Source organism: Dreissena polymorpha, chromosome 2 (assembly GCF_020536995.1).
Source record: "Dreissena polymorpha isolate Duluth1 chromosome 2, UMN_Dpol_1.0, whole genome shotgun sequence".
Classification (NCBI taxonomy): domain Eukaryota; kingdom Metazoa; phylum Mollusca; class Bivalvia; order Myida; family Dreissenidae; genus Dreissena; species Dreissena polymorpha.
The window spans coordinates 96,569,512-96,594,768 of NC_068356.1; the positions used below are offsets into that span (position 1 = coordinate 96,569,512).

Genomic DNA, 25,257 nt, shown 5'->3' on the forward strand with positions numbered 1-25,257 from the left:
ATTCAAGTACTTTTACGACTATGTACCAACTTTCGGGAATCATCAGGAAATTATTGCTGTACTTATTGAATTAGAGAAAAAAACAATAATCAAACGAGAAAAAGTATTTGAAATCACGTCCGTACACATGACAACATAAACTTAGGAAAGAAAACAACGAAAGTTTGGTATGATATACATGTGAAATTAAAGAGCATGGTGTAATTAAAGATCATGTCAAGCTTTGAATATATCTGCTGAAACGTAATGTTATAACCCACAAACGTTTTACTGTAAGAGAACGTTTTTTAAGATAAGTGGTACAGAAAATACACGTCGAATATCTTTTTAAAGATATGTCTTGTTATATTTGATCGAGAATGTAACCCGCCTCCCAGTTTCGCTGAATGGGTCAATTTCCCCATGGGTACTACTTCCCCGTACCCCCCAACAAAAATTCTTACCCAAAATTGTTCGTACCCAATTTTTTTCGTACCCAATTTTTTTCGTACCCAAATTTTTGTTCGTACCAAAACTTTTTTCGTACCGAATTTTATTTTCCTACCCAAATTTTTTTTCCTACCCAATTTTTTTTACCCAATTGTTTTTGGCATTATTTTTGTACCCACAATTTTCGTACCTATTTTCGTTTCGTACCCAAAATTGTCGTACCCACATACACAATTTTGGTGATGTAGATTAACTTAAATTGATGCCTTTATATCCATCCTCTTCAAAAGCATCGTCACATCAGTACTGTCAGTACTTTGATTTCAGCTGGTTTTGTACATGCATTCTCTTTGCAATACCCAACTTGATCTGAATTCAGTTCTGAACATCGACGTCACATAAGACATTTAGTGGGAACCTTATCACTACAAATTATTTTATGCAATTTTAATTATAGGTCCATTTATCAAGTGATATTCGGGCGATATACATTAAAAGCTCAATAAACATATGGTGTAAGACCTGACCTCAATATCCTTTAACGTTGACAATTAACAGCAGATAACAAATATATATTGCATATGTATATATAGTTGTAAATACGTTTACATACTTAATTTACATGGGTACACGCATAATATAAAGTTACATTTAAGTGATTTGCGTAATAAGTTACTACAAATAGTATTTTATTGTTGAAATTAGAAGGATGTTTAACATATAAACAGGAAAATAGAAGTTTTTGAAACTCCGCATATAACTTCATGGTTTCGTATGCTTCGAACCCTAGTCTCCCATATTCTGTTTAAATGCAATACAAATATAAGCTTATATTTGATCACAATGTTCTGACATAGTCAAAATTAATTTCAAATTCGCTTAATGTGCATTTCTCATCTTGGATTGTTTCAACTATTGATTAATAGGATGATGTGATACACATGAAATAATAATATGACAATGAATCAATTTGTTCTCTAGTATTTAATCGCACATCTCCTTTCAATTTTAGACCATGGAATACGATTCTGCACACTCGCTTATTCGGTTTTAGTCAGTCATTCATCCGTGCAGGTCGTACACTACTCATTCTCGAACCGCTGGTAGCCGCTGTGTCCTTTCCCAAAGTGGCGTGCCACGAGTGAGTGAACTATCGCCTTCTCCAACGAAGGTGGGACCTTGGTTCCATCCTCGTATGCGGGAACACTCTGGGCTACAGGAAGTTCATGTTCGCCTCCTTGCGGCCGCGACTGCCCAACATCCGATTCAATGTGTATGATGATTGTTGGACTGGGTCGACTGGCCTCATTTACTGTTTCAACAACAGAACAAACATAAGCATACGTATTTTTTGCATTTAAACCATTGAACTTTGAACGCACTATTCTTATTGGTTTTAGCTATTATCAGTACACCTGATAAACCAGATACACTTAAGCAAACAATTATATCTTATTCTATAAGATTTATCTTTTATTCAAATTGGCATATAGTAAATATATGTTGTTATTTTTTACAGTGACAGGCAATTGCAAACGTTAATTGGCGATCGGCAAACCTGGTATTTACAACATGAATGAAGTATAGAGAGCGCCTACATTGTTTGAGGAAGGCTGCTTGTTGCTTTATCTTTCGCTGCTGACAGTAGTAGACAATGATCTTGACCAGAATGAATAATAGTAGACTGAGCGCCACTGGAACACCAATGCACAAGCCGAGCTCTGCTGAGGTCCTGTAATGTATGTGATGGATCTAGATATGGTCGAAAACATTTTTAATTGCAAAAAAGAATTGTGAACGTATGAAACGGTCGTTTTGGATTCGTCAACCATTTTCAAATTTTCCTGTGTTGGTCTCATGCTCATTTTATGACCCTGATGGGGTGTCATAAAGAAGTCCGTCTGTGGGTTTGTAACTTATTTTTCCTCTCCGTCCAGATACTGAATCCAAAGTAACTGTTACATGACTCGCTGGATTTTAATTGAATTTCGCATTATTTTCATAGTGAAAGGTCAAGGTTGGATTTAAAAGCCAAATATGATAAAGTTGTGTTTCCGTCCTGTAAATCAAACGTTCCTGTGATAATTTTTATAAACTTCAAATCATTATTCCCCGTTACAAGACAATGTCTCGCATAATATTCCCTTGCTCCCCCTTGATACATCAATGCCACAATTCAAAATAAAAACTGATGGATATTTTTTCCGATATTTAAATGTACAGTCTTGTTAAGGTTTTAATATAGCGTTGGATTTTACTTTTAAATGAACCAATAATAAGTCGCCAACAATTACTTTACTCATTGATTACATTTCAATTGAAGGTAAAAGTAAATTATTGTTTTTACTATGTATCTGTTAAATGCCTCGGGAGATGATTCGCATAACAATAAAAATTAGTATCGCTCCTCAGTAAAGGGCCAAATTTAACAAATCAAGATAAAGTGTAATTTCCGTTATGAAACTTTTAAATTACATTAGGGTCACACATTGTTTCATTTACTATGCTTATTCTCCTGTGGAAAATCAATATCAAAATTCAAGGTAAAATGTAGTACATTTTCATTTCTGCGTCTCAACATTTCATTATTTAGTTGTCACCAAAGTCATTGATCATTTATACCGATCGCCGTGGCCTAGTGGATAAGGCATCCGCCTCGGGATCGGAAGGTCGAAGGTTCGAGCCCCATGTGGAGCGTTTGTCGAAGGATGGATGTTTGTCATGGGACTTGTTCCGATATGACCGGCTCGTGAGCCGCGAGCGTTAAACATGAATGGTTACCGACTTCTATCCGCCTGGCGCCTGGCATAGTGATAGGAGTTGGGAGGTACATGGTATACACGCAAAAAGTGTCTCATAAGCCAAAATTGGCTGGCCCTTTCAATAGGGGTGACACTATAATAAAAAAAGACCTTTACCTTTACCTTTATGCTACCCAACCCTCTAGACGAGCCCCTACTTCGGGGACATATGAAACATCGTTTTATACGCCTGAGTTTCCTAGCCTGTACATGAACATGTATCAAGTATCGTGTTCTTCTTAATATTGTGTAATTGTTCCGTAAGAAGTGAATTAAACTTTTGGGACAATGTGTTCAGACACCAAATTTTAGGTGGTTCTTATTAAGTAATCAACTAGGATATTATATTGTTACCGAACCCACTCACGTTTCCCCCCTTCCTCCAGCGAAAAAACAATGTTTGCACAATAATTGACTGGTAACACACACAGTTCGACCCATATCCGTGCATAAACTTACAGCCATATAGGGTCAGATTTCAAGTGATCATATCCAAATCACAGTAAGTAAACGCAAAAGGGGAACAAAGACTCTGAACAAAACATGCTTGTGCTCTAGTTATTTGCTTAAAAAGGACATTACAATTAACCAATTGATTTTGTTAAATTATGACCAACATAACTGGTATACATAGTTAGTCATGTTAAAATTCAAAATAAGTAAACTGTCATTTTTCTCCCTTTGTTGGTAGGGGAGCTGCCTCGTACGTCATTTGACCTACTTACACTTTTCTGTCGTTCATTTGCTCCTCTGTGCAGCACCCGTGCTCGCAGCAGCCGAACTCGCACGTGAGCGTCTCAATATATCCATATAAGTCGTTTCTGTACTTGCACGACGCCGACATTGCTATTATACAATACAAATGTTTGAATCGAACAAACGAAATAAACTTATGAAAAACACTTAAATAACGTTGCCCAATAAACTGTATAATGAGGTTATACACTTAATAATCGATACAAGCTTTCGAAGAAAAATGACAACAAAACTTTCAAATCAAAATATTAATCATGTATGTACGATAATTTATCCTATAACCAGATGAAAATCGATAGTATTACAACGATCGTATAAACATTAGCTTTATACTATCGCTATTTTTAGATCAGATTTGGGTTTTTCCGAAAATTGGAGAATCTGTTTTTGTCAAAAACAGAAAAACAAAATCGTCAAAAAATGCGATATTTTACAATTATTAATCGAAAATAGGGAGGAAATAAAAGGATAAATAGAATATAATGTAAGTTTGGAATAAAGATCAAGTTTATCATGCTCGGCACGAACCATGATAGCGCTCGGCAAGCCTCGCGCTACATCGGTTCTAAGCCTCGCATGATAAACTTGATCTTTATCCCAAACTCACATAATATTCTATATGTATATCTATAGCGAACTTGATCGTGATTAGTTGAAGCTTTAACAAATAAATACATTCCCAAATAAGATTTTTCAAATTCATTTACACTGACGATATACTGCCTATTCCGAAAATTACAAATAATAAGAAAGAACATAATTATATTGAAGATGTATATTTGGCAAAATAATCATATGAAAGACAGGAAAGGAATAAACTCAGAACACTTACCTTATCAAGCGTGTACTATATCTTCGTAGAGTGATATTTTTCCCGTAAACCTAGCATCAAGTCTTTGCTTTTCCGACTAAAGAACTATTACTCAAAACTTCTTATAATAACATTTCAAAACAAGGTCATTAAAGTCACAACTTCGTTTTGTGTTCATCAAATGTGGTCTTATTTATTTTTTGTTTTGTTTTGTTTTGAATGCATAACACGCATGCGCATTTGCATTCTGCATTTAAGTAAAGTGATACCAGGAAGTTTACTTAGCGTTCATTGACACTGGCGATTATAAACGCTTTAAAGAACGTGTGTTGTCTACAATTATATTAGGCTCTCAGTCGTAACGATACAATGAACGCGGTAAAAAGTAGGATCCTAAGGTTTTCAGTATCTTAACTTTTTATCACAATTTCAATAGAAAAGGTAAGCTGATCGTGAGTCAGACAAAAATATGTATCTCTATGCACATCTTTCAGTTACTTATACCGTAACCGATTTTAATTGTCTCTGTTACCTGAATTAATACCTTATATAAACCTCGTATACTGATTAAATACACATTTGGCCAGGATTCAGTTGTATTTAAGGAAAACACGTCATAAAATGGAGCCCGGTCTATTTGATTGTGATTCGGACGAGTTTGATCGTAAGTCTGACGTTCTGATATAGAGTCGGGCAGTATTAATTATCACTTATTCTCAAGGATTTAACGTCTGCTAGGGAAAAGTATACTTGTATTCAAATTATTTATACGTAGTTTTTATAACTTGGTAAAACACTTTATGGTCGGTCTTCATCGAAATGAACGTACCTCCTCCAGCTTGTAATTAGTTTTATATTGGTCATATGTCTGGGAAGGAGTACCTCGACGTTAAAAGGCATGCCTTTAAATTCATTTACAGGCATGAGGCTACCAAAGGAGTCTATACGTTCGGGTAGGTAAATAACTCTCTCACTTTCGGATAGAGGTATTGACATTTCTACAAACATGATATCACGTTGAGATCATACTCATACGGACAGATCGAGGTCATCAGCGGAGTATTTGTGGTGTGCCAGTACAATCTATGACATGTTTTGCGTGGCTGTGAGTCACATTGAACGGGTCTGTCATCATTACATGTGCAACGTGAACTTTCAAACGGCTGAGTCCAATGGTCGGTGTATTTTGTGAGCTCGCCCAAGATGATGTAATTCTCTTTTTCCAAGGTTAATATCAACGATTATATGGGGATATTTAATGCAATTGGTTACCACTCTATATCTATATGTCTATCATACTTGTGACATATTATAAAGGGTTTGCACTTAACGTTGTCACATTGAAACGATAAAACCATTATTGAAAGAAGACTGCGCCACACTTCCTTGTTGAAACTGATCTTATGTTCTAGAACTGCAACAAAATGTTAAAATTAGTAGTGGCACGTTACTGATTACATAAAATGTCAATTACACATACGGTTTGTACAAGTCGTAATTAAGTCGAAGTAGCAGTAGTAATAGTAGTAGTAGTAGTAGTAGTAGTAGTAGTAGTAGTAGTAGTAGTAGTAGTAGTAGTAGTAGTAGAAGTAGTAGTAGTAGTAGTAGAAGTAGTAGTAGTAGTAGTAGTAGTAGTAGTAGTAGTAGTAGTAGTAGTAGTAGTAGTAGTAGTAGTAGGAGTAGTAGTAGTAGTAGTAGTCGTAGTAGTAGTAGTAGTAGTAGTAGTAGTAGTAGCAGTAGTAGTAGTAGTAGTAATAGTAGTAATAGTACTAGTAGAAGTAGTAGTAGTAGTAGTAGTAGTAGTAGTAGTAGTAGTTGTTGTTGTAGTAGTAGTAGTAGTAGTAGTAGTAGTAGCAGTAGCAGTAGCAGCAGCAGCATCAGCAACAGCAGCAGCAGTAGCAGTAGCAGCAGTAGTAGTAGTAGAAGAAGTAGTAGTAGTAGTAGTAGTAGTAGTAGTAGTAGTAGTAGTAGTAGTAGTAGTAGTAGTAGTAGTAGTAGTAGTAGTAGTAGTAGTAGTAGTAGTAGTAGTAGTAGTAGTAGTAGTAGTAGTAGTAGTAGTAGTAGAAGAAGAAGTAGAAGAAGTTTTACCCAATCAAAATGGAGTTTGCTCAGAAAATTATTATACTGAGGCCGAATAAAAATATAGGTCCATTCCGTAGAAATCATCGCCTCCAGTGACTGCGAAGTTTCTTCTAATAAGCCATTTAGGAAAGTTGTTTGCACTCTAAAATTCACACTAGTGTTCCCAATCATCATGTAACTTGCTTAAAACACTTTTTCCAATATGTTCCATGTCAATTTTAATAATGGTTTAAGTCTGTTGAAAAACATAGCCACCAGGGGCAGTTTCCTTTATAAACTATGGCTCTAATGAAACCTTATGAACACTTAAGTTAGAAGTCACACTGTCAGATCATAATGAAAACTTCCGAGATTATTTGTTCTTATGATATTTGACTGAATTTAAACATGAAATAGAGCTGCTGGCGGTTGGACAGTGGTTTTCCTAGTATGGCTAGAATGGAATTAGTTAAGTTCATTTGTGTCTCAGGTGAGTACCTTAAGGCATATGGCCTTCTTGTTTTCTAAAAGCATCAGTGTACCCTGTAAAAACGGGATAGTTGTATATATAAAAACGTAATATTTTTACAATAAATATCATTAAATTTCTGTCTGATTTAAATAAGTTAGTCTGTAAATACTATAACGAGAACAATGATAAAAATGCATATAACAAAATTTCATTTTATAAAAATAATTGAAAATATAATATGTTAAAGAATTAAATTTATATCGATTACGTGAAATCCACAAGCACTCGGCCATAGCTGCAACACCCCTCACACCAAAATCTATCCCATATGTGCATCAGTGATAATTGTTTTGTTCTTCTTTTGTAACTCCACTGTGATAACTACATATAACCAGGGCTTAAATAATGTATATCAAAATATAGCGAACCGTTATAAGGATTAGTTATAATTTAAATATTTTTTTATTTGACTGTGTACGTTTATATTCTTTGGCATATAACTCATGGTACAACTGCAAACGACGGAAATAGCAATATATTAAAGGTTTTAACAACTGCTTTTACGTATACACTGCCTTAATACGGGATATGGGTTTTTCACTCGGCCTATGGATTAACTGCCCGTTATATGAGACTCTTAGCCCGCCAAAAATCAAACTATTTGACCAGACCGTTTCACTCTTATGGTTAACTTTAATAGTACACGCGCAATACTAGGCAAAAAAAACGATCATAGCTGCATACTTTCTTTATTTTAAGTACATTTATAAATTAAGACTAAAGTCTTAACTGTATTTACTGTAATTGCTAGACAACCAATTTGATGTTATCTGAGCAAAAAAGCCCTTTCTGGAATCTTTTCCGAAGCTAAATGCATTCTAATTAAATAAACTGTAGTCCTTTTAAAAATGACGTTATTACAAATACGCAATCGTTGTAAACGTAAAGACGCATCAGTGTATACAAGGATTTTCAATCCAAACCTATTATATATTGCATAAGTGTCTATCATATATTAAGAACTATAAGTTTAGCAATAAATAGACTGACTGACGTCGTATATTTCAGGGTTTTTTTTGTTCTTTTTTGAAGAAAATGTTGTTGTAACTTATATTATTGTATATCATATATTCAAAACCTAAAACTCATAACATATAGACTGATGCAGTTGCTTCTGTGTTTTTGTAAGTACAACGGTGTATTGGCCTTATGATGCTACTTGCGTGTGGTGCTGATCGTTTTGATATTTTCAAGACAAACAGTTTGTTCAAGGAAATATATTGGTTAATTTGAAACAAGGCAAAATGATAAGTCGCCTATTTTATTATCCGAAAAACTAAGGCCTATAGTTTTCAGTGACAAAAAGTGTCTATTTTATTGTTGTCAGGATGTGTTTACATATATCCAGCGTCTCCTAAATGAATAAGAAGACAACGTGTGAATAATATCCGTTGATTTAATGTCTTATTATGATTTCATAACTGTTCACATTTAATATATTATAATTAGTTGTTGTCATGATCGCTATGCAGTCCTAAGCTAAGTCTGATAAAGGAACCCCGATGTTTTCTCCTATATACCGCACTATTACGTTAAGTTCGTAATTAGTAGCCATCATTAACAAAACGACAAATTCAACAATAAAAGAACACACCATATATAGCCACACCTTTAAACTGTAACAAATGTCTTATTGCTGTTAAGTTCCCAGACTGTTATAAGGCACGTGGGACTTATGTTCATGTTTCAAACGATGTAACAGGTTTGTCCGCATATGCATGATAATCGACGTGCAGAATTTATCTGGAACTCTAACCGCGCTTGCGAATATGTTAATGACCACCAGTTCGCTTTAAATCAAATGATTAATTCAATGGTTTTACAGAATGATGATGCTATAAATTTGTAAAATGAAAATAAAAGGCTTTTTCTTCCATTAAATTGCATTCAGTTTCAGCCGTTTATTATCAGGGAATTAAATTACTTCTAGATCGAACCCAGGAGCGTTGTTCTTTTCATATAATACACGTGTGCTTAAATTGACAGATAAAGGTTGCAGCGTGCAAATATCTGCAAAATATCATTGCTGGATTTTGACAAATTTTGAATCAGTTTAACTAGTATTACAAATTACATGAATAGTCGCCTCCATTTTTTAATATTGCAGCGAAGTTAAGAATTGTGTAAATCTTTCACATGTCTAAGGTTCGGGTTTCCAATCTCGCAAACTTGTCATGGTTTTTCAATAATATTTATAAAATGAAATAGGATACACGCATATTCACTTTGTTCAACGCGCTAGTTGGCGCGCACAATGTGTGACCTGCAATGAAAGAAGCGTCAATAACTCGGAAACAAATGTGCAAGTGAGCGAAATACGACACGCAATGTTTGCTGAACGAACTGGGGAAGAAACAAAATAAGAAACAAAACTTCTTAACAGAAATTATGTGTTTATTCGAAAAGATATTCAACTACAAATGTCACCATAATCTCGCATGAACGCCTTTTCATGAACTACAATAACTTCCTTTTTCAACTGGTTGTGTACATGCATTCACTTTGCAATACCCAACTCGATCTGAATTCAGTAATTAACATCGAGGTCACATAAGACATGTAGTGGGAACATTATCACTTCAAGTCATTCTAAGCAATTTTTATTCTAGATCCATGTAGCAAGTGATGTTCTGGTGATATACATTAAAATCCCAAGGAACAAATAATGTTATACCTCAATGTAATTAAACGTTGACAATAAATCGCGAATAACAAATATATTGTATGTGTTTATATAGCTGTAAAAACGTTTACATTCTTCATTTACATGGGTTCACGCATAACATACAGTTAAATATTATTGATTAACGTAGTTAATTGACTACAAATAGTATTTTAGTGTTTAAATTAGAAGGTTGTTAATAAAGAAGAAATATAAGTTTTTGAAAGGCTATTCATAAGTACATGGTTTCGTATGCTTCAAACTTTAGTTATCCAGATTCTGCTTAAATACAATAAAAATATAAGCTTATATTTGTTCAAAATGCTCTGACATTGTCAAAGTTATTTTAAATCTCGCTAAATGTGCATTTCTCATCTTGGGTTGTTTCAACACTTGATTGATTAGAATATGTGATACACATGAAAGAATTATATGATAGTGTAGCAAGTTTTTCTCGGGTATAAAATCCCTGTTAAATTTAAGACCATGTATCCCAATTCAGCACACTCGCTTATTCGGTGTTACCAAGTCCGTCATTCATCCGTTCCGGTATTACACTACTCATTCTCAAACCTCTGGTAGCCGCTGTTTCCTTGCCCAAAGAGGCGTGACGCGTGTGAGCGATCTATCCCCTCCTCAAGCGAAGCTGGGGCCTTGGTTCCCTCCTGGTATATTGGAGGACCCTGGGCTACAGGAAGTCCATTTTCGCCTTCTTGCGACCGCGATTGGCCAACTTCCGATTCCATATGTATGATCATTGTTGGACGGGGTCGACTGGCCTCAGTTACTGTTTCAACAACACAAAACACAATCATACGCATTGTTTTGCAATTATTCGACAATACAATTGAAATTTGAAGGCACTACTCGTATTGGTAATAGATTACATCAGTATTGATTAAAAAAACGGGTACACTAAAGCAAACAATTATTTCAGGTATACAGTAATTATCTGTTGTAATTTGTTGAAGTGCATGGCAATTGCAATCGTTAATTGGCGATCGGCAAACCTGCTTTTTGGCATTTACAACATGAATTAAGTATGGGGAGCGCCTACATTGTTTGAGCAAGGCTGCTCGTTGTTTCATCCGTTCATGGTGGCGATAGCAGATGATGAGCATGACCAGAATGAAGATTAGAATAACGCCTGACAGTGGGATACCAACGAACAATCCGAGCTCTACCGAGGCCCTGTAATGTATGTGATGTATGTAGATATCCACAAAAAAACGTTTTTATTGTCTAAAGAACATTGTATGTACAAGGCGGTTATTTTGGATTCGTCGACCATTTTGAAAATATCGGGTGTGGGTCTCATGTATGACCCTGATGGAGGCCATATAGAAGTCCGCCTGTGGGTGGGCGACTTATTTTGCCTGTCTGCCAGGATTGCGAATCCTCAGTAACTTGTACATGTCTCTGGGGATTGAATATAATTTCGTATAATTATTCTCAATAAAAGGTCAATGTTGTATTTTAAGGCTAAATGTAGTTAAGTTTTCTTTCCGCCCTGTAACTTAAACTATCCTGTGAGAATTTTTATAAACTTCGGAACTAATTATTCGTTACCAGACAATGTGTCGCGTACAACTCACATGCTCATCCATGATAGGTTAATATCACAATTGAAGATCAAATATCATGGCTTATTTGTTTTGTCGCTCTTAACATTTACCCTCTTGGGAAGGCTTAAATATAACCTTTGATTATAATTCTAAACGAACGAGTGTTTTGTCGCTTACAATTACTATACTCCTTTATTAAAGGTCAAAGTCACAATTGAAGGGCAAGGAAATTGAAATTATTGTTTCTACTATGTATCTGTTAAATGCCTCAGAAGATGGTAATTTTATTCCGGAATATTATTCACCCATGACAAGATAATCAGTCGCACACAAATCTTACTGCTCCTCAGTGAATGGTCAAGGTAACATTTCAATATATAATGTTATTTCCGTTATGAAATTTGTAAATTACATGAGGACCTCACTATATGTCATTTACACCGCTTATGCTCTGTGAAAAGTCAATGGCAACGTTCAATGTCAAATGTTATACATTTTCATTTCTGCTACTTAAATTTTAATGACTAAGTTGTAAACAAGTTTTAGTTCAGATATACTGCCCGACCCTGTAGACGAGTTCCTACTTCGTAGACATGTGTAACATCGTTTGATACTCCTGATTATCTTTGCCTGTACATGAAAATGTGTCAAGTCGCAGGCTCTTCTTAGTTATTTTAAAGTGTCCTGAATGTAATGAATTCAGCTTCAGGGACAAGTTGTTCAAGTATTGAACTAGGGTTACATACTGTTTCCGAATCCTTTCATTCTATCCTTTCTCCAGCGAAAACAAACAATTTTCTTACAAGGAATTGACTGATTACTCACATAAGTCAACCAAAATCCGTGCATGAACCTACCGCTAATACCAAAGTCATATCGGCGTCAGATTCCAAGTGGCAATCACATTACGTAAACGATAAAGTGGAGAAACCACTAAAAACAAACATACATGTACACTAGTTATTGTTTTCAAAATGACATTACAATAAACCAATTGCTATTTTTCTTAATGTGACAACATAACAGGTATACGTAATACAAAACAAAGTTATTGTCAGTAGAAATCGAAAACTGTCATTTTTCTCCTTGACGTTCGTTATCTGACGTACTTACTCTTTGTTACCGATCATTTCATCGTGTGTGCAGCAGTCGTGCTCGCAGCAGCCGAACTCGCACGTGAGCATCGTAATTAACCCAAAGTCGTTTTTGTACTTGCACGACGTCATTGCTATAGAAATGGTTTAATCACACAAAACGAAATGTATTATTATAAAGTAATGAAAAAAAAAGAAACTAAACACGTTTTAATTGATCAAACAAAGTTGCAAAAACAACAATCTATATAACGAGGTTATACATTTAATAAGCGATAGAAAAAATATCAAATCAAAATATCAATTATTGTGTTTTAGAATGAACTATACCCAAAGAGGCCAGGATCATGAAAAGTTGAAGCTTAAAAACAAATAAGACTACAGTCCTTCATTGTTTTTTATATATATTCATTTACACAGTCAATACTGCATATTCGGGAAAATGGAAATAATAAGAAGGAACATAGGTATAATAAAATGTATTTTTGCGAATTGAGCATGTGAAGGACATGAAAGAATACACTCAGAACACTTACCTTTTCAAGCGTGTCTTTTATCTTCGTTGAGTGATAATATTCCTCTCGTAAACATAAACAACGATCACAACTTCTTTTCGTGTTCATCAACTGTGGCTTCAGTTATGTCGGTTTGTTTTGAAAACATAACACGCATGCGCATTTGCATTCAGCAATACTGTAAAGTGATACCAGGAAGTTAAGTCACGGTTTATATACCGTAACCGATCTTAATCGTCTACTGGTACACGAATATAAACTTCTAACACAGTTTTAACGTTTAACAGTCAATGGCACATGATTCAGCTGTATTTGAGGTAAAACACGCTATAAAATGGAGCCCGGTTTATTAGATTGCGAGTCAAACGAGTTTGATATACGGATGTTCTGATATAGAGTTAGACAGTCTTTACTATCATTAATTCTGCAGGAATTAGCGTATGCTAGGGATAAGTAAACTAGTATTCAAAATATTTATAAGTAGTATTTAAACGTCACTTTCAGATTATAATAAAACTCTCTGAGATTATTTGTTCTAATGATATTTTGGTAGTATTTAGAAGTCACTTTTAAATCATAATGAAACTTTCTGACATTATTATACCCCCAGAAACGAAGTTTAGGGGGGTATTTAGGAGTGAGGTCGGTCGTTCGGTCGGTCGGTCTGTCGGTCGGTCGGTCGGTCGGTCCGTATAAAGTGTCCGCTCTCTAAATTCAAGTTGTGTTCATCCGATCTTCACCAAACTTGGTCAGATGTTGTATCTAGATGATGTCTAGGTCAAATTTGAATATGGGTCATGCCGGGTCAAAAACTAGGTCACGGGGTCACTTAGTGTGTTTTAAAGATGGAGCATGGTGTCCGCTCTCTAATTCAAGTAGTTTTCATCAGAGCTTCACCAAACTTGGTCAGAAGTTGTATCTAGATGATGTGTAAGTCAAGTTTGAACATGGGCCATGCCGGGTCAAAAACTATGTCACAGGGTCACTTAGTGAGTTTTAAACATTGAGCATGGTGTCCGCTGTTTTTTGTGAAGACAACATGCAAAATATTCTGTGTCATTGCGGCGTGTGGGGGTATTACTCACGTCTGTGACAAAGCTCTAGTTTTTTCTAATGATATTGTGGTAGTATTTAGAAGTCACTTTTAAATCATAATGAAACTTTCTAAGATTATTTGTTCGTATGATATTTTGACAGTTTTTTTACATGGAAAAGAGCTTCTGGGGTTGGACGGTAGTTTTCCTTATATAACATTACCAGCTCAGACAAGTTAAGTTCATTGCGTGTTGTGCTGATCATTTTGATACTTGTCAAGACAGTGAGCTTTTTTCAATGAAATATATTGGTAAATATGAAACAAGAAAAAATATATATCGACTATTGCATTGTCCAGAAAACTAAAACCTTCGACTTTTCAGTCACAACTTTTGTCTACTTTTTTGTAAGGTGTTTTTACATATATCCAGCGTCTGCTAAACTAATAATACGATAGTGTTACATAATATTTGTAGATTTCAGGCCTTATTATCATTTCAAAACTGGTCATATTAACTAGTTTCTGTAATGATAGTTATCCAAAGCCTAGTCTAAAACAAGGATTCCCGGTATTTCTTTTTAATATCGCACTATTAAGTTGCGTGTGTAATTAGTAACCATCATTTACAAATCCAAAACATAATTAGACCGAAACAACAACAACAAAAATAAACAAATAAAAACTAATTTAGACACACCTTCAAACTGTAAACAAATGTCTTATTCCTGGTTAGTGCCCAGACTGTTTAAAGGAAAGTGGGGCTTTTTATTATGTTTCAAACGATGTTACAGGTTCGTCCGATAATGAATGAAAACAGACGTAATGAATTTATATTGCTAATATTTGTATGACCACCGATAAACTCCAAATCAAATGATTAATTCAATGGTTTACCAGAGTGTTGATGCTATAAGATCTGATTCGTTTCATCGTTTTATGCAAAGAAAATGTTTTTAAAAAAATCTACTAATCTCAAATAATTAAACAAATAATGCTGTGAAATATCAAAGGCGGTATATAGAGAATAACAGGTTACTGTCCCATCGTTTTGTAATATATCAGGCGAGGCTTAGAATAATATAACGGCGAGGCTTGCCGAGCCGTTATTTTATTCAAGCCGAGCCTGATATATTACAAAACGATGGGACAGTAATCTGTTTTTCTGTTTATCATATTACATTTTCCTAAAGATCTGCAAAACAATCCATTTTCTATACTTAAAATGTACGGATCTCCGCTGATTTTGCTGATCCGGCTTTTACACGTTGACATACATGTAGCAACGGCGTTCGAAAAGACGACACGAATAATCGCTTATTTTAAACATCATATAGAGAAAAAAAGTTGTTTGTACTACGAATGGGAAGAGTACACCCACTTTAATTATAAACGTCTTGAATTGGAGATAAGGAATGGACTGCAGCGACAAATTTAATCGAAGAGCACACTTTACCGAAAGTTTGGAGACGCCATTTTGAAGATGTGTATTGAAATTGACATTTTGATGATGGTGTCAATATTGACATAAGCGTGTTAAATCGTTTGTTTATATAGTTGAGGATTAGTATACAGTTAGCATTTGCCTTGACTTTATGTGAAACACTTGCGAGTGCAATGACTATATCGATATTTAAGATGTATTGTCCCATTGATGACGTCGTTTAACTTCTGTATTGCGGGCTGTGGTGTTGTTTTTTTTAATAAACGTTTTTGTGATTAATGACTTTAAACTAGAATAAAATATGTACGTTCTTGGTATCAAATTGTTTGTTTTGTTGAACCTGATTCATGTTGATAAAAATTGTTGACTTTATTGCAAATCCCACGTAACTCCAAACATTGACTGATATAAGAACTTCCTGTTGACCATGATATAAAACATATATCAGGCAACGTTATATCAGGCGGTGGTATGATAAACAAATGTATCTGCCTAGAATTTTTTACATGATAACATTGTTTCACACTCGTTATTTAAGATGTTTTTGGACAATTACATAAGCACATTAATTTGTGTAATCATGTATCTTACACTAAAATTAGCATTCAATGTTGAATTTAGACCATTTCTATCAAACGGTAAATCCATATACCACCTCTTGGATTGTTTTTAGTAAATAACTGCCTAAAATTCTCAATTGAAATATTTGTTTTAATCCATAATCACCATAAATCCGTATAAATCTTATATTGGTTAAATCTTAGCAAATATAATGTTGAAACCACGTTTATTCGTAATTTAATAACATATGCATGCAAACACTAAATAAATCAAAACCCATATTGAAGTCAAACCGAAGCGGGTTTTTTGCTCAGTCAAATGAGTTCCGGTCCCATTCCTAAAATGGTTTAAAAGAGTTAAAAAGTTAAAGACTTATAAATAACTTTTTTGTTTTAGTTTAACTATATTATTCAAAATTGCGTGAATATTCGCTTCAACCTTTTAATATAGAACCACAGTGAAGAATTTTGTAAATCTTTCACTTCTTTAAGGGTCAAGTTTCCGAATGGTATTTTAATGATTAAATATTTACAAATATTCATTGAATAGGATACAAGCGTATTCACTGCACACTAAGTACCACGCATTAGTTGGCGCCCACATTGTGTGACATTCAATAAAGGAAGCGACAATACCGCGGATTAATATACGACACGAGGTGCTTGTTAAACGTACAGGTAAAGAAATAAAACCAAGACATGAAGACATACAAATATCGAATAAACGCCTTTTTCTCAAATATATTTACTTCCTTTTTGAGCTGGTTGTGTAAAATCATTCTCTTTACAAAACCCAACTTGATCTGAATTCAGTTTTTAACATCGACGTAATATTATACAGCAATTTCCTTACAAGGTCCATTTATTAAGTGATATTCGGGAGATTGTATTCGATAATCGTTCTTACATGAAAAGTGATATAATGCCTAGTTTATTAAAGTTGACATATTCATTAAAAGCTCAAGGTGCATGTGAAGCATTAAATCAATATAATTTAACGCAGACAATTAATTGAGAACAATAATCATATAGTATGTATGTTTATACAGCTGTACGTTTAGATAGAGGATATTTGTTGGATTCGGTGGATTATCGATTTTAATTCACGAGTGATCATAGAAAATACTATTTTCACGAGTGGCGCAGCAATATATATTTTCGATGATCACGAGTGAATAAAAGTCGATATTCCACAGAATCCAACAAATTTTCTTTTTATTTTATGCTTTTTTTCACAGTTTATATACATTGTTAAAGAGTTTAACTAAAGAATTTCGCTGAAATAATGACGTCATTTTGTCAAAAAAATGACGTCATTTCACAGTAAACAGTGAAAATTATCGATAATTTTCACTGATAATTTTCATTGTTTGTAACAGTGAAATTAACAGTTTTAATTCACTGATATTTCTCTATAAACAACCGGAAAACATTAAATAAATACTTCATTTACACAGATACACGCATAAAATATATTGAATTTTATCAATTAACATAATCAAGAGGCTACAAAAAGTATTTTATGTATAAGCTAGAAGGTTTTTAATACAGAAGAAAATCGCAGTTTTTGAAAGTAAAATACCGTTAAAAGTAAATGGTTTCGTACGTAACAAATTGTACTCCTCCAGAGGCTGTTTAAATGCATTAAAAATACAGTCAAAACTTATCGAACGTATGGGAATAACGGTCAACTGCAGACAACGGTCAGTCTGGATTCCCCCCGACGAAAATCACTCTATATTACACTTGAAAATAACGGTCAATTTTCCATTACGGCCAACGGCCAGTATATTTCACTCCGAAAGTCATGTTCGAACGGAAAACAATGTCAGTCGTTTCGAGTCGTAAAAATTAAGAACACAGACAAAACAGGTGACCGTAACAATAAGAATGTTTATGTTTTATATTCCATTACATTTTATGACAAACATAAATTATTTATCATCTAACCATTTAGAATAAAAACAAACACATTTGTTTCGGTGTCATGACAAGCAGGGTAATTTATTTCTTGAAACACACGCACGGAGTGGGTGTTTGTATCTGACAGGGCTTTCTACACATAAATGCAAGAAACAAATCTTCTGACGATCGTATGTGTTCAATGAGCAACAGATATCGACCCTAATGGCACCGCTCAGTTGAAAAGTCTCGAAACGTCAGTAAACGTTGCGACATCCTTCTCATATATTTAAGAACTGAAACGATACTAAATCCATTCTGTAGAACACGTCGTTATACGTATAATTAAACATGCTCATGCGTTACATGTGAATAATTGAATATTATTAATACCCATCAGACGTCAAGCCTAAACTCAAAATCATACAATTGCACAATTTAACTACACAATTCAAAATCACAAGCCCAAACAAGGACGCCACGGCCCTAACAACCGCCCGTCCGCCGCCGATGCCCAAAGCGCACCGAGGACGCCCCCTATGCCCATCCACAACGCCTATTTGCGAAAGTACATAAAGTGAAGCATTAGTTTTGATAAAACAGCTGCGATAATTACAAGATTTATTTGTTACCATCAATTAAGAGAAGTGCACATGACTTCACGTACACCCCAAACAATAATCGGTGGTAACGAACGATTCAGGTGTAACCGCGAGCGGGATACGCAACCCTACTGCTCATTTTTTCATTTTTCTTTTAATGGCAGGGGGACGTATGAGGACCCATGGCTCAAGACCGGTGTCTAGGTGCCATTCATCACCTCCTGAAACCTCTAATTTTAGAGAAATCTACAAATAATCAGCTGTTACTATATCGTAAACGTTAAGTATTCTTTTTAGAAAACTATGTAAATCCCACGGTAAAATGTCCGGAACCAATGCCCCTTTCTATCTCAAGTCAGTCATCCGTCTGCTCTCATAAAACTCACTGAAACACATAAAACATAATATTAACATCAACACACAAACAGAGCATAAATAAATATAACGATTTAAATCAAGTCTTCGCTCTACCCTGCGTGCCTGTCGAATGACTAAACCTACAAATCTGTGCACGAGGAAATCTTGATTTCCGCACCATTGGACATATATCACCTTCAAAAACCTGTATACCAGTTTATTTATTCACACAACGATAATAAATACATGTATTTGTAGCAATCATCGGTTGCATTTATAGCGACAAAGCATGAGCGCGTGACAATAGATCTTTATCGCTGATAACGTGTTACAAACAATACTATGCTGGCGAGTGTTGTTATAAGGCGATAAAAGGATTAGTGATCGTTTGTTCAGGAAAATATACCTTGAATGCAACTTTCATTTAATGCAACAAATATTTTTACACGATTTTGGCGTCGTTTTCTTTGAATAAGAACGATACAGGTATACCGTACTTTCGGTTTATGACAGCAAATACGCTTTTATATTTGTTCGGACGTGACTTCAATGACACGTGACAAATTTTACTTAAATCCCAATCCCATCCCCATCCCAATGAATGTTATAGCAACTCTCGGATTTGCTGAATAAACGAGATGCCTGAGTAAATTACTTAAATCCCAATCCCATCCCCATCCCAATGAATGTAATACAAACTCTCAAATTTGCTAAATTAGCGCAGCAATAATAGCGTTGATAAAGTCATATATTCAGTTTTTTAAAAAGTTGTGAAATTAAATCAATTTATAAGACATTATTGTGTATTAATTGAAATGAAATTATTTACAAAATGTATGTAATTGTGCATAGGCCTAGTTATCGGCAATGAGCCTTTGTTTTACACTGTGTGCGAACGACTGGGTGGAGTAACGAAGTGTCAATATTTCCAACTGACCAAGAATCTTAAAAGTGGTGATCCGAGAATAGCGGTCACTCGTCAACAACGTTCACATTGGCCATTTCCCTTGACTGACCGCTGTTCTCAGTTTTGACTGTTTATGTTTAGTGTTTGCTCACAATGCACTAAAATTGTATACATTTTTTCAATTGCGCTTAAATATGCATTTCTTACCTTAGGACAGTTGAACCCTGGAATGTATTAGAAGATATTATACACCTGTAAGAATACATAAGTTTTATGACAGAGTGGCAAGTTTTTCTTCGGTGCGAAATCGCGCTTCCCGTTAAAATCGCAGAGTACTCCATGTATTCCGATGCCGAACACTCGCTGATTCGGCATTACCAAGTATCTTGGCCATTCATGCCGTTAGTACACTACTCATTCTCAAACCTCCGGTAGCCGCTGTTTCCTCGCCCCAGGATGCCTGACACAGAGGAGAGGCGTGTCGCCTCCTCAAACGATGGTGGGGCATGACTTCTCTCCTAATAGGCGGGAGAGCCCTGGGCCGAAGGTAGTTCATGTTCGCCGCATAGCGGACTCGACCGTCCCACTTCCGATTCCACACATATGATGATTGTTGGACGGGGTCGACCAGCCTCAATTACTGTGTCAACAACACAATATACAGTATTATGCGCATTCGTGTGCAGTTAAACGGCAATCGAAATTGAAACGCATTACTCGTATTAATGTTAGACAACATCAGTATGGGTGATACACAAGGTGTAATGCAAAACTTTATGTCTAATTCCCAATGGTTAATCGCGTTGTCGAATGAGTACTGGTATATACATTATAGCTCTTGTAATTTGTTTAACTTTAATACGATCGCAAAAGTTAATTTGCGATCGGAAAAATGCCTTAAGCCATTTACACCGATAATTACGTATGGAGTGTGCCTACATTGCTGGAGCAAGGCTTCTTGTCGCTTTATCCGTCGCTGGCGGCAGTAGTAGATGATGACCTTGACAATAATGAAGAATATCAAGAACGCCACAGGGATACCAATCACCAAGCCGAGCCCTGCATCGGATCTTAAGTGTATAAGATGGATATAGCAATCCTCAAGAAAGCATTTTTATTGCAAAAACGCTGTGTGTATGTATAAGGCGGTAATGTTTTATTCGTCGACAAGTTTGTATATTTCAATTATGGGTCTCATGCTAATTGTTAGACCCTTTTGGAGGCCGTATAGAAATCCGTCTCTGGGTTGACGACTTATGGTGTCCGTCCGGAATTTGAATCGTCAGTAACGTTAACTTGTCTCGGAGGATTTTAATTTAAGTTCGTATTATTATTCACAGTGAATATTGTATTCGTCGACAATTTTGTTTATTTCAATTATGGGTCTCATGCTAATTGTAAGACCCCGTGGGAGGCCGTATAGAAATCCGTCTCTGGGTTGACGACTTATGGTGTCCGTCCATCCGGATTTTGAATCGTCAGTTACTTTAACTTGTCTCGGAGGATTTTAATTTAAGTTCGTATTATTATTCACACTAAAAGTTGAAGGTCGAATGTTAAGGAAAAAATGTAAAATAGTTAAGTTTCCGTTCTGTAACTTTAACTACCCTGTGAGGGTGTTAATAAACTCCTGATTATTATTCCTCGTTACCAGACAATGTGTCGCGTACAACTCTCATATATATGAATTATGACATTGATCATTCACGGAGGAGCATGTGAGTTGTATTATAGTATTTTGTAAGTAATTGATCCACCCTTAGGGAAAATTTGTTACATTCATTCACTGAACGTTTATCACTAGGCGAATGAACTGTTTGCAAACACCTGCTATTCTTCAATAAGCGCAAAAGATTTGAAAACCGCTCACGCCATGCCCATCCCTCGATTACTAATACGGGTCGACAGAGAAAGAAACCGAGTGTGAGCTTAATCTGATTGACTTAAACTTTCGCACAAATATTTGACTGGTTACCAACACAGTTCAACATAAATCCCTGCATGTACAAATGGCCCAGGCATGACAAAGTCATATCGACATCAGATTCGGCGTGACCATATCCAAATTACAGTAAGTCAAGGAAAACGTAGAGAAAAAAAACACTGAACCCTCAATATACATGTACATTGCTTATAGGTTTAAAAAGAACATGGTCATTAACCTTATACTATTTTTCTAAATGTTTCCAACATTACAGGTATATATAATATAAACATAGTTATAATCAGTCATGTTGCAATTTAAAATAAGAAAACTGTCATTTTGCTCCACTTTTTGGAATGGGAGCTGTTTCCTACGTAATCTGACCTACTTACACTTTGCTCTTGTTCATTTTCTCCTCTGTGCAGCAGCCGTGCTCGCAGCAGCCGAACTCGCACGTTAGCGTCTTAATAACTCGGACGTCGTATGTGTACTTGCACGAAGCCGACATTGCTATAGAAACGGTTGAATCGAACAAACGAAATAACGTACCGAACAACACTTAATAAAAACCTTTTGAATTTATAAAATAATGTTGTCCAATTAAACTATCTAAAGATTTCATACATTAAAACACTTGAAACAGGCTATCGATACCATATGTCAAAACAGCTTTCTAATAAAAATTATTATCATTGTATTTACGATAAACTAAATCCGTAGTGGGCAGGATCGTGATAATTTGTAGCTTTTGAACAAAAAAACAGTCCCAAAATATGTTTTCATATTCATTTACCCTGATAATATACTGCTTATTCCGAAATTTGTAATAATAAGAAGGAACATAATTATAGTGAAGCTGTTTTTTGCGAATTTAGCATATGAAGGACATTAAAAGAATACACTCAGAACACTTACCTTATTAAGCGGGTCTTGTATCTTGGTTGAGTAATTATATTTCTCCCGAACACCTAGCATCAAGTCTTTGTTTTCGGACAAAGAAACTTTTACTCAAATCTTCTAATAATAATTTTTCTAAACAAGGTAAGTAACGATCACAACTTCGTTTCGTGCTCATCAAATGTGGTCATATTTATGTCGGGTTGTTTTGAATACATGACACGCATGCGCATTTGTATTCCGCAATGAAGTAAAGTGATACCAGAAAATCAACTTAGTGTTCATTGACAATGGCTATTATTAACGCTTAAAAGAACGTGTGTTGTCTACAATTATATCATGTAAGCTATCGTTACTTTACAGTAAACGCGGTCAAATGCAGGATTCCACTTGTTCAGTATCGTATAATTTGTTTCGTCATTTCAACAGATATGGAAAACTGATCGTGAGTAAAACACTTCTTCATTTTTATGCACATCCTTCAGTTGTTAAAATCGTAACCGATCATAATCATATAAAGGTATCCGAATCTATACCTCATATACAACACTGTTTCGACACAAATTGGACCAGGATTCTGTTGAATTTAAGGCAAAACACGTCATAAAATCGAGCTCTTTGTATTCAATTGCGATTCGGACGAGTTTGATCGTAAGTCGGATGTTCTGATATAGAGTCGGACAGTTTTAATTATCACTAAATCTGAAGGAATTAGTGTCTGCTAGAGATGAGTAAACTAGTATTTTATGTATTTATAAGTAGTTTTTATAAGTCATTTTCAGATCATAACGAAACTTTCTCAGCTTTTATGCTCTAATGATATTTTGTAGTATTTAGAAGTCACTTTCAGACCATAATGAACCTTTCATCGATTATTTGTTATAATGATATGTTGCTAGTATTTAAAAATGACTTTCAGATCATAATAAAACATCGAACTAATATTCAAAAGTGATTATAATAATATTTTAAGACAAGATAAACAACGATCACAACTTATTTTCGTTGTGTGGCAAATATGGCCTTAGTTATGTCTATTGATTAAGCATACATAACCCGCATGCGCATTTTCATTTAGCAATATAGTAAAGTGATACCAGGAAGTTAAGTCAGCGTTTATTGACAAAGGCTCTTATTATCGCTAAAAAGACATTTTTGACGATGCTGGAACAGCATCGTCTAAGGTATGATAACCATCAAAAAATTCTTCACAATGGCGACCAATGTAAAAGACCGAGGCAGTCCGATTGAGATAACTCGATTTTTCAGTTACTTCCCTTGGCATTCGCCACTGCGTAGGAGATTGCTCGTTGATTTTCATTGATAACATTCTCCTAGCAGAGTTGTCGTTCGTGTTTTCAACATTCAACAATGGCCGCCCCCGTGAGAGTCTCAATTCAAAACTTTCTTACTGCATAAATTGGCTTGTTTCGCTATTTAAAAGCTGTCATTTATGATATATGAATTATTTATTCACTAAATCTCCGCTAATGACAACAATGGATGCAATTCGAAGGATATATTCGATGTGAATGGATCACTTTCTACAACAATGGCTTCGCCCATGAGAGACTAGATAACACTCGTGTCAACACTTTCTTACAGCTTAAATCGGCTTGTTTCGCTATTTAGTAATGCAACAATAAATGGAATTCGAAGGATATATTCAATGTGAAATGAAGCACTTTCTGGATCTCGACATATTGACAAGGCAAAACTGGCAAACTGATGATACTGGTATTTTAGTTATCAATTTAAGTCACATTTTGCTTTATAAATTTTGTTCGAGCATTTTGCGACTTATTGAATGGCTATGATACCCGATATCAACAGCTCATATGGGATTTGCATATCACCAAGCTGTCCTGAAATACAACATTGATTACAATCTCTTTAATCAAATTACTGGTTTGTATGAATTATTTCTTCTTTCTATTTAAGTAGTTGATATCATAGCCCAAATAATTAGACGTAATTTACCATTTAGTCCATGTATATCGACCTCATATTTATAGGAGTAGATATTATGTTAAAGAGGCCTTTTCACAGATCTTTACATGTTTTGAAGTTAGTCATTAAATGCTTTATATTGATAAATGTAAACATTGGATCTTAAAAGCTCCAGTTAAAAATCCAGAATAAAATTCTTTTGAAAAAAGTAGTCCGCCGCAGGGCTTGAACCAGTGACCCCCTTAGTCCTGGAGTAAAAACGCATAAGCCTGCTCGACTTTTCTGCCAAGTATAAATGGTTGACGTATTTTATACCTAATATAAGCAATCTTCGTAGTTTCACACAATTAAACAACAACATAACTCTCCAAAGTATTCAATCGTTTCGCGTTGCAACGCTTTATAATTTTTTTATCGTTTAAAGATGCATATAATGGCTATAGACAGTTTGAATC

The 25,257-nt window shown here is 35.1% G+C and overlaps 2 protein-coding genes across 3 annotated transcripts; both read right to left on the minus strand.

Annotated features, from left to right (window-relative positions):
• Window positions 1-809: 809 nt before the first annotated feature.
• LOC127870370 (uncharacterized) lies at window positions 810-13,369 on the minus strand. 2 transcript variants are annotated; one of them, XR_008044780.1, is made up of 5 exons: window positions 13,248-13,369; window positions 12,731-12,845; window positions 11,110-11,243; window positions 9,961-10,839; window positions 810-847 (listed from the first exon to the last, which is right to left on the minus strand). XR_008044780.1 is itself a non-coding variant. In XM_052412991.1 (4 exons), the coding sequence occupies exons 2-4, from the start codon at window positions 12,841-12,843 to the stop codon at window positions 10,610-10,612; spliced, it is 477 nt and encodes a 158-aa protein (XP_052268951.1). In that variant the 5' UTR covers window positions 12,844-12,845; window positions 13,248-13,369; the 3' UTR covers window positions 9,770-10,609. The 2 variants fall into 2 exon arrangements, 1 of the variants encoding a protein (XP_052268951.1); XM_052412991.1 differs by lacking the exon at window positions 810-847 and having other exon boundaries at window positions 9,770-10,839.
• LOC127870369 (uncharacterized) lies at window positions 862-4,978 on the minus strand. Its single transcript, XM_052412990.1, has 4 exons — window positions 4,819-4,978; window positions 3,956-4,076; window positions 2,028-2,161; window positions 862-1,741 (listed from the first exon to the last, which is right to left on the minus strand). The coding sequence occupies exons 2-4, from the start codon at window positions 4,072-4,074 to the stop codon at window positions 1,512-1,514; spliced, it is 483 nt and encodes a 160-aa protein (XP_052268950.1). The 5' UTR covers window positions 4,075-4,076; window positions 4,819-4,978; the 3' UTR covers window positions 862-1,511.
• Window positions 13,370-25,257: the final 11,888 nt, after the last annotated feature.

Bases quoted from the DNA above. Each gene is read 5' to 3' on its own strand.
- LOC127870369 (XM_052412990.1), bottom strand. From the start codon at position 4,074: ATGTCGGCGTCGTGCAAGTACAGAAACGACTTATATGGATATATTGAG. The intron at 2,162-3,955 runs GTAAGTAGGTCA...CATACATTACAG, and splicing joins CAAATGAACGACAGAAAAGT to GACCTCAGCAGAGCTCGGCT. The intron at 1,742-2,027 runs GTAGGCGCTCTC...TTGTTGAAACAG, and splicing joins AGCAGCCTTCCTCAAACAAT to TAAATGAGGCCAGTCGACCC.
- LOC127870370 (XM_052412991.1), bottom strand. From the start codon at position 12,843: ATGACGTCGTGCAAGTACAAAAACGACTTTGGGTTAATTACGATGCTC. The intron at 11,244-12,730 runs GTAAGTACGTCA...CATACATTACAG, and splicing joins GAAATGATCGGTAACAAAGA to GGCCTCGGTAGAGCTCGGAT. The intron at 10,840-11,109 runs GTAGGCGCTCCC...TTGTTGAAACAG, and splicing joins AGCAGCCTTGCTCAAACAAT to TAACTGAGGCCAGTCGACCC.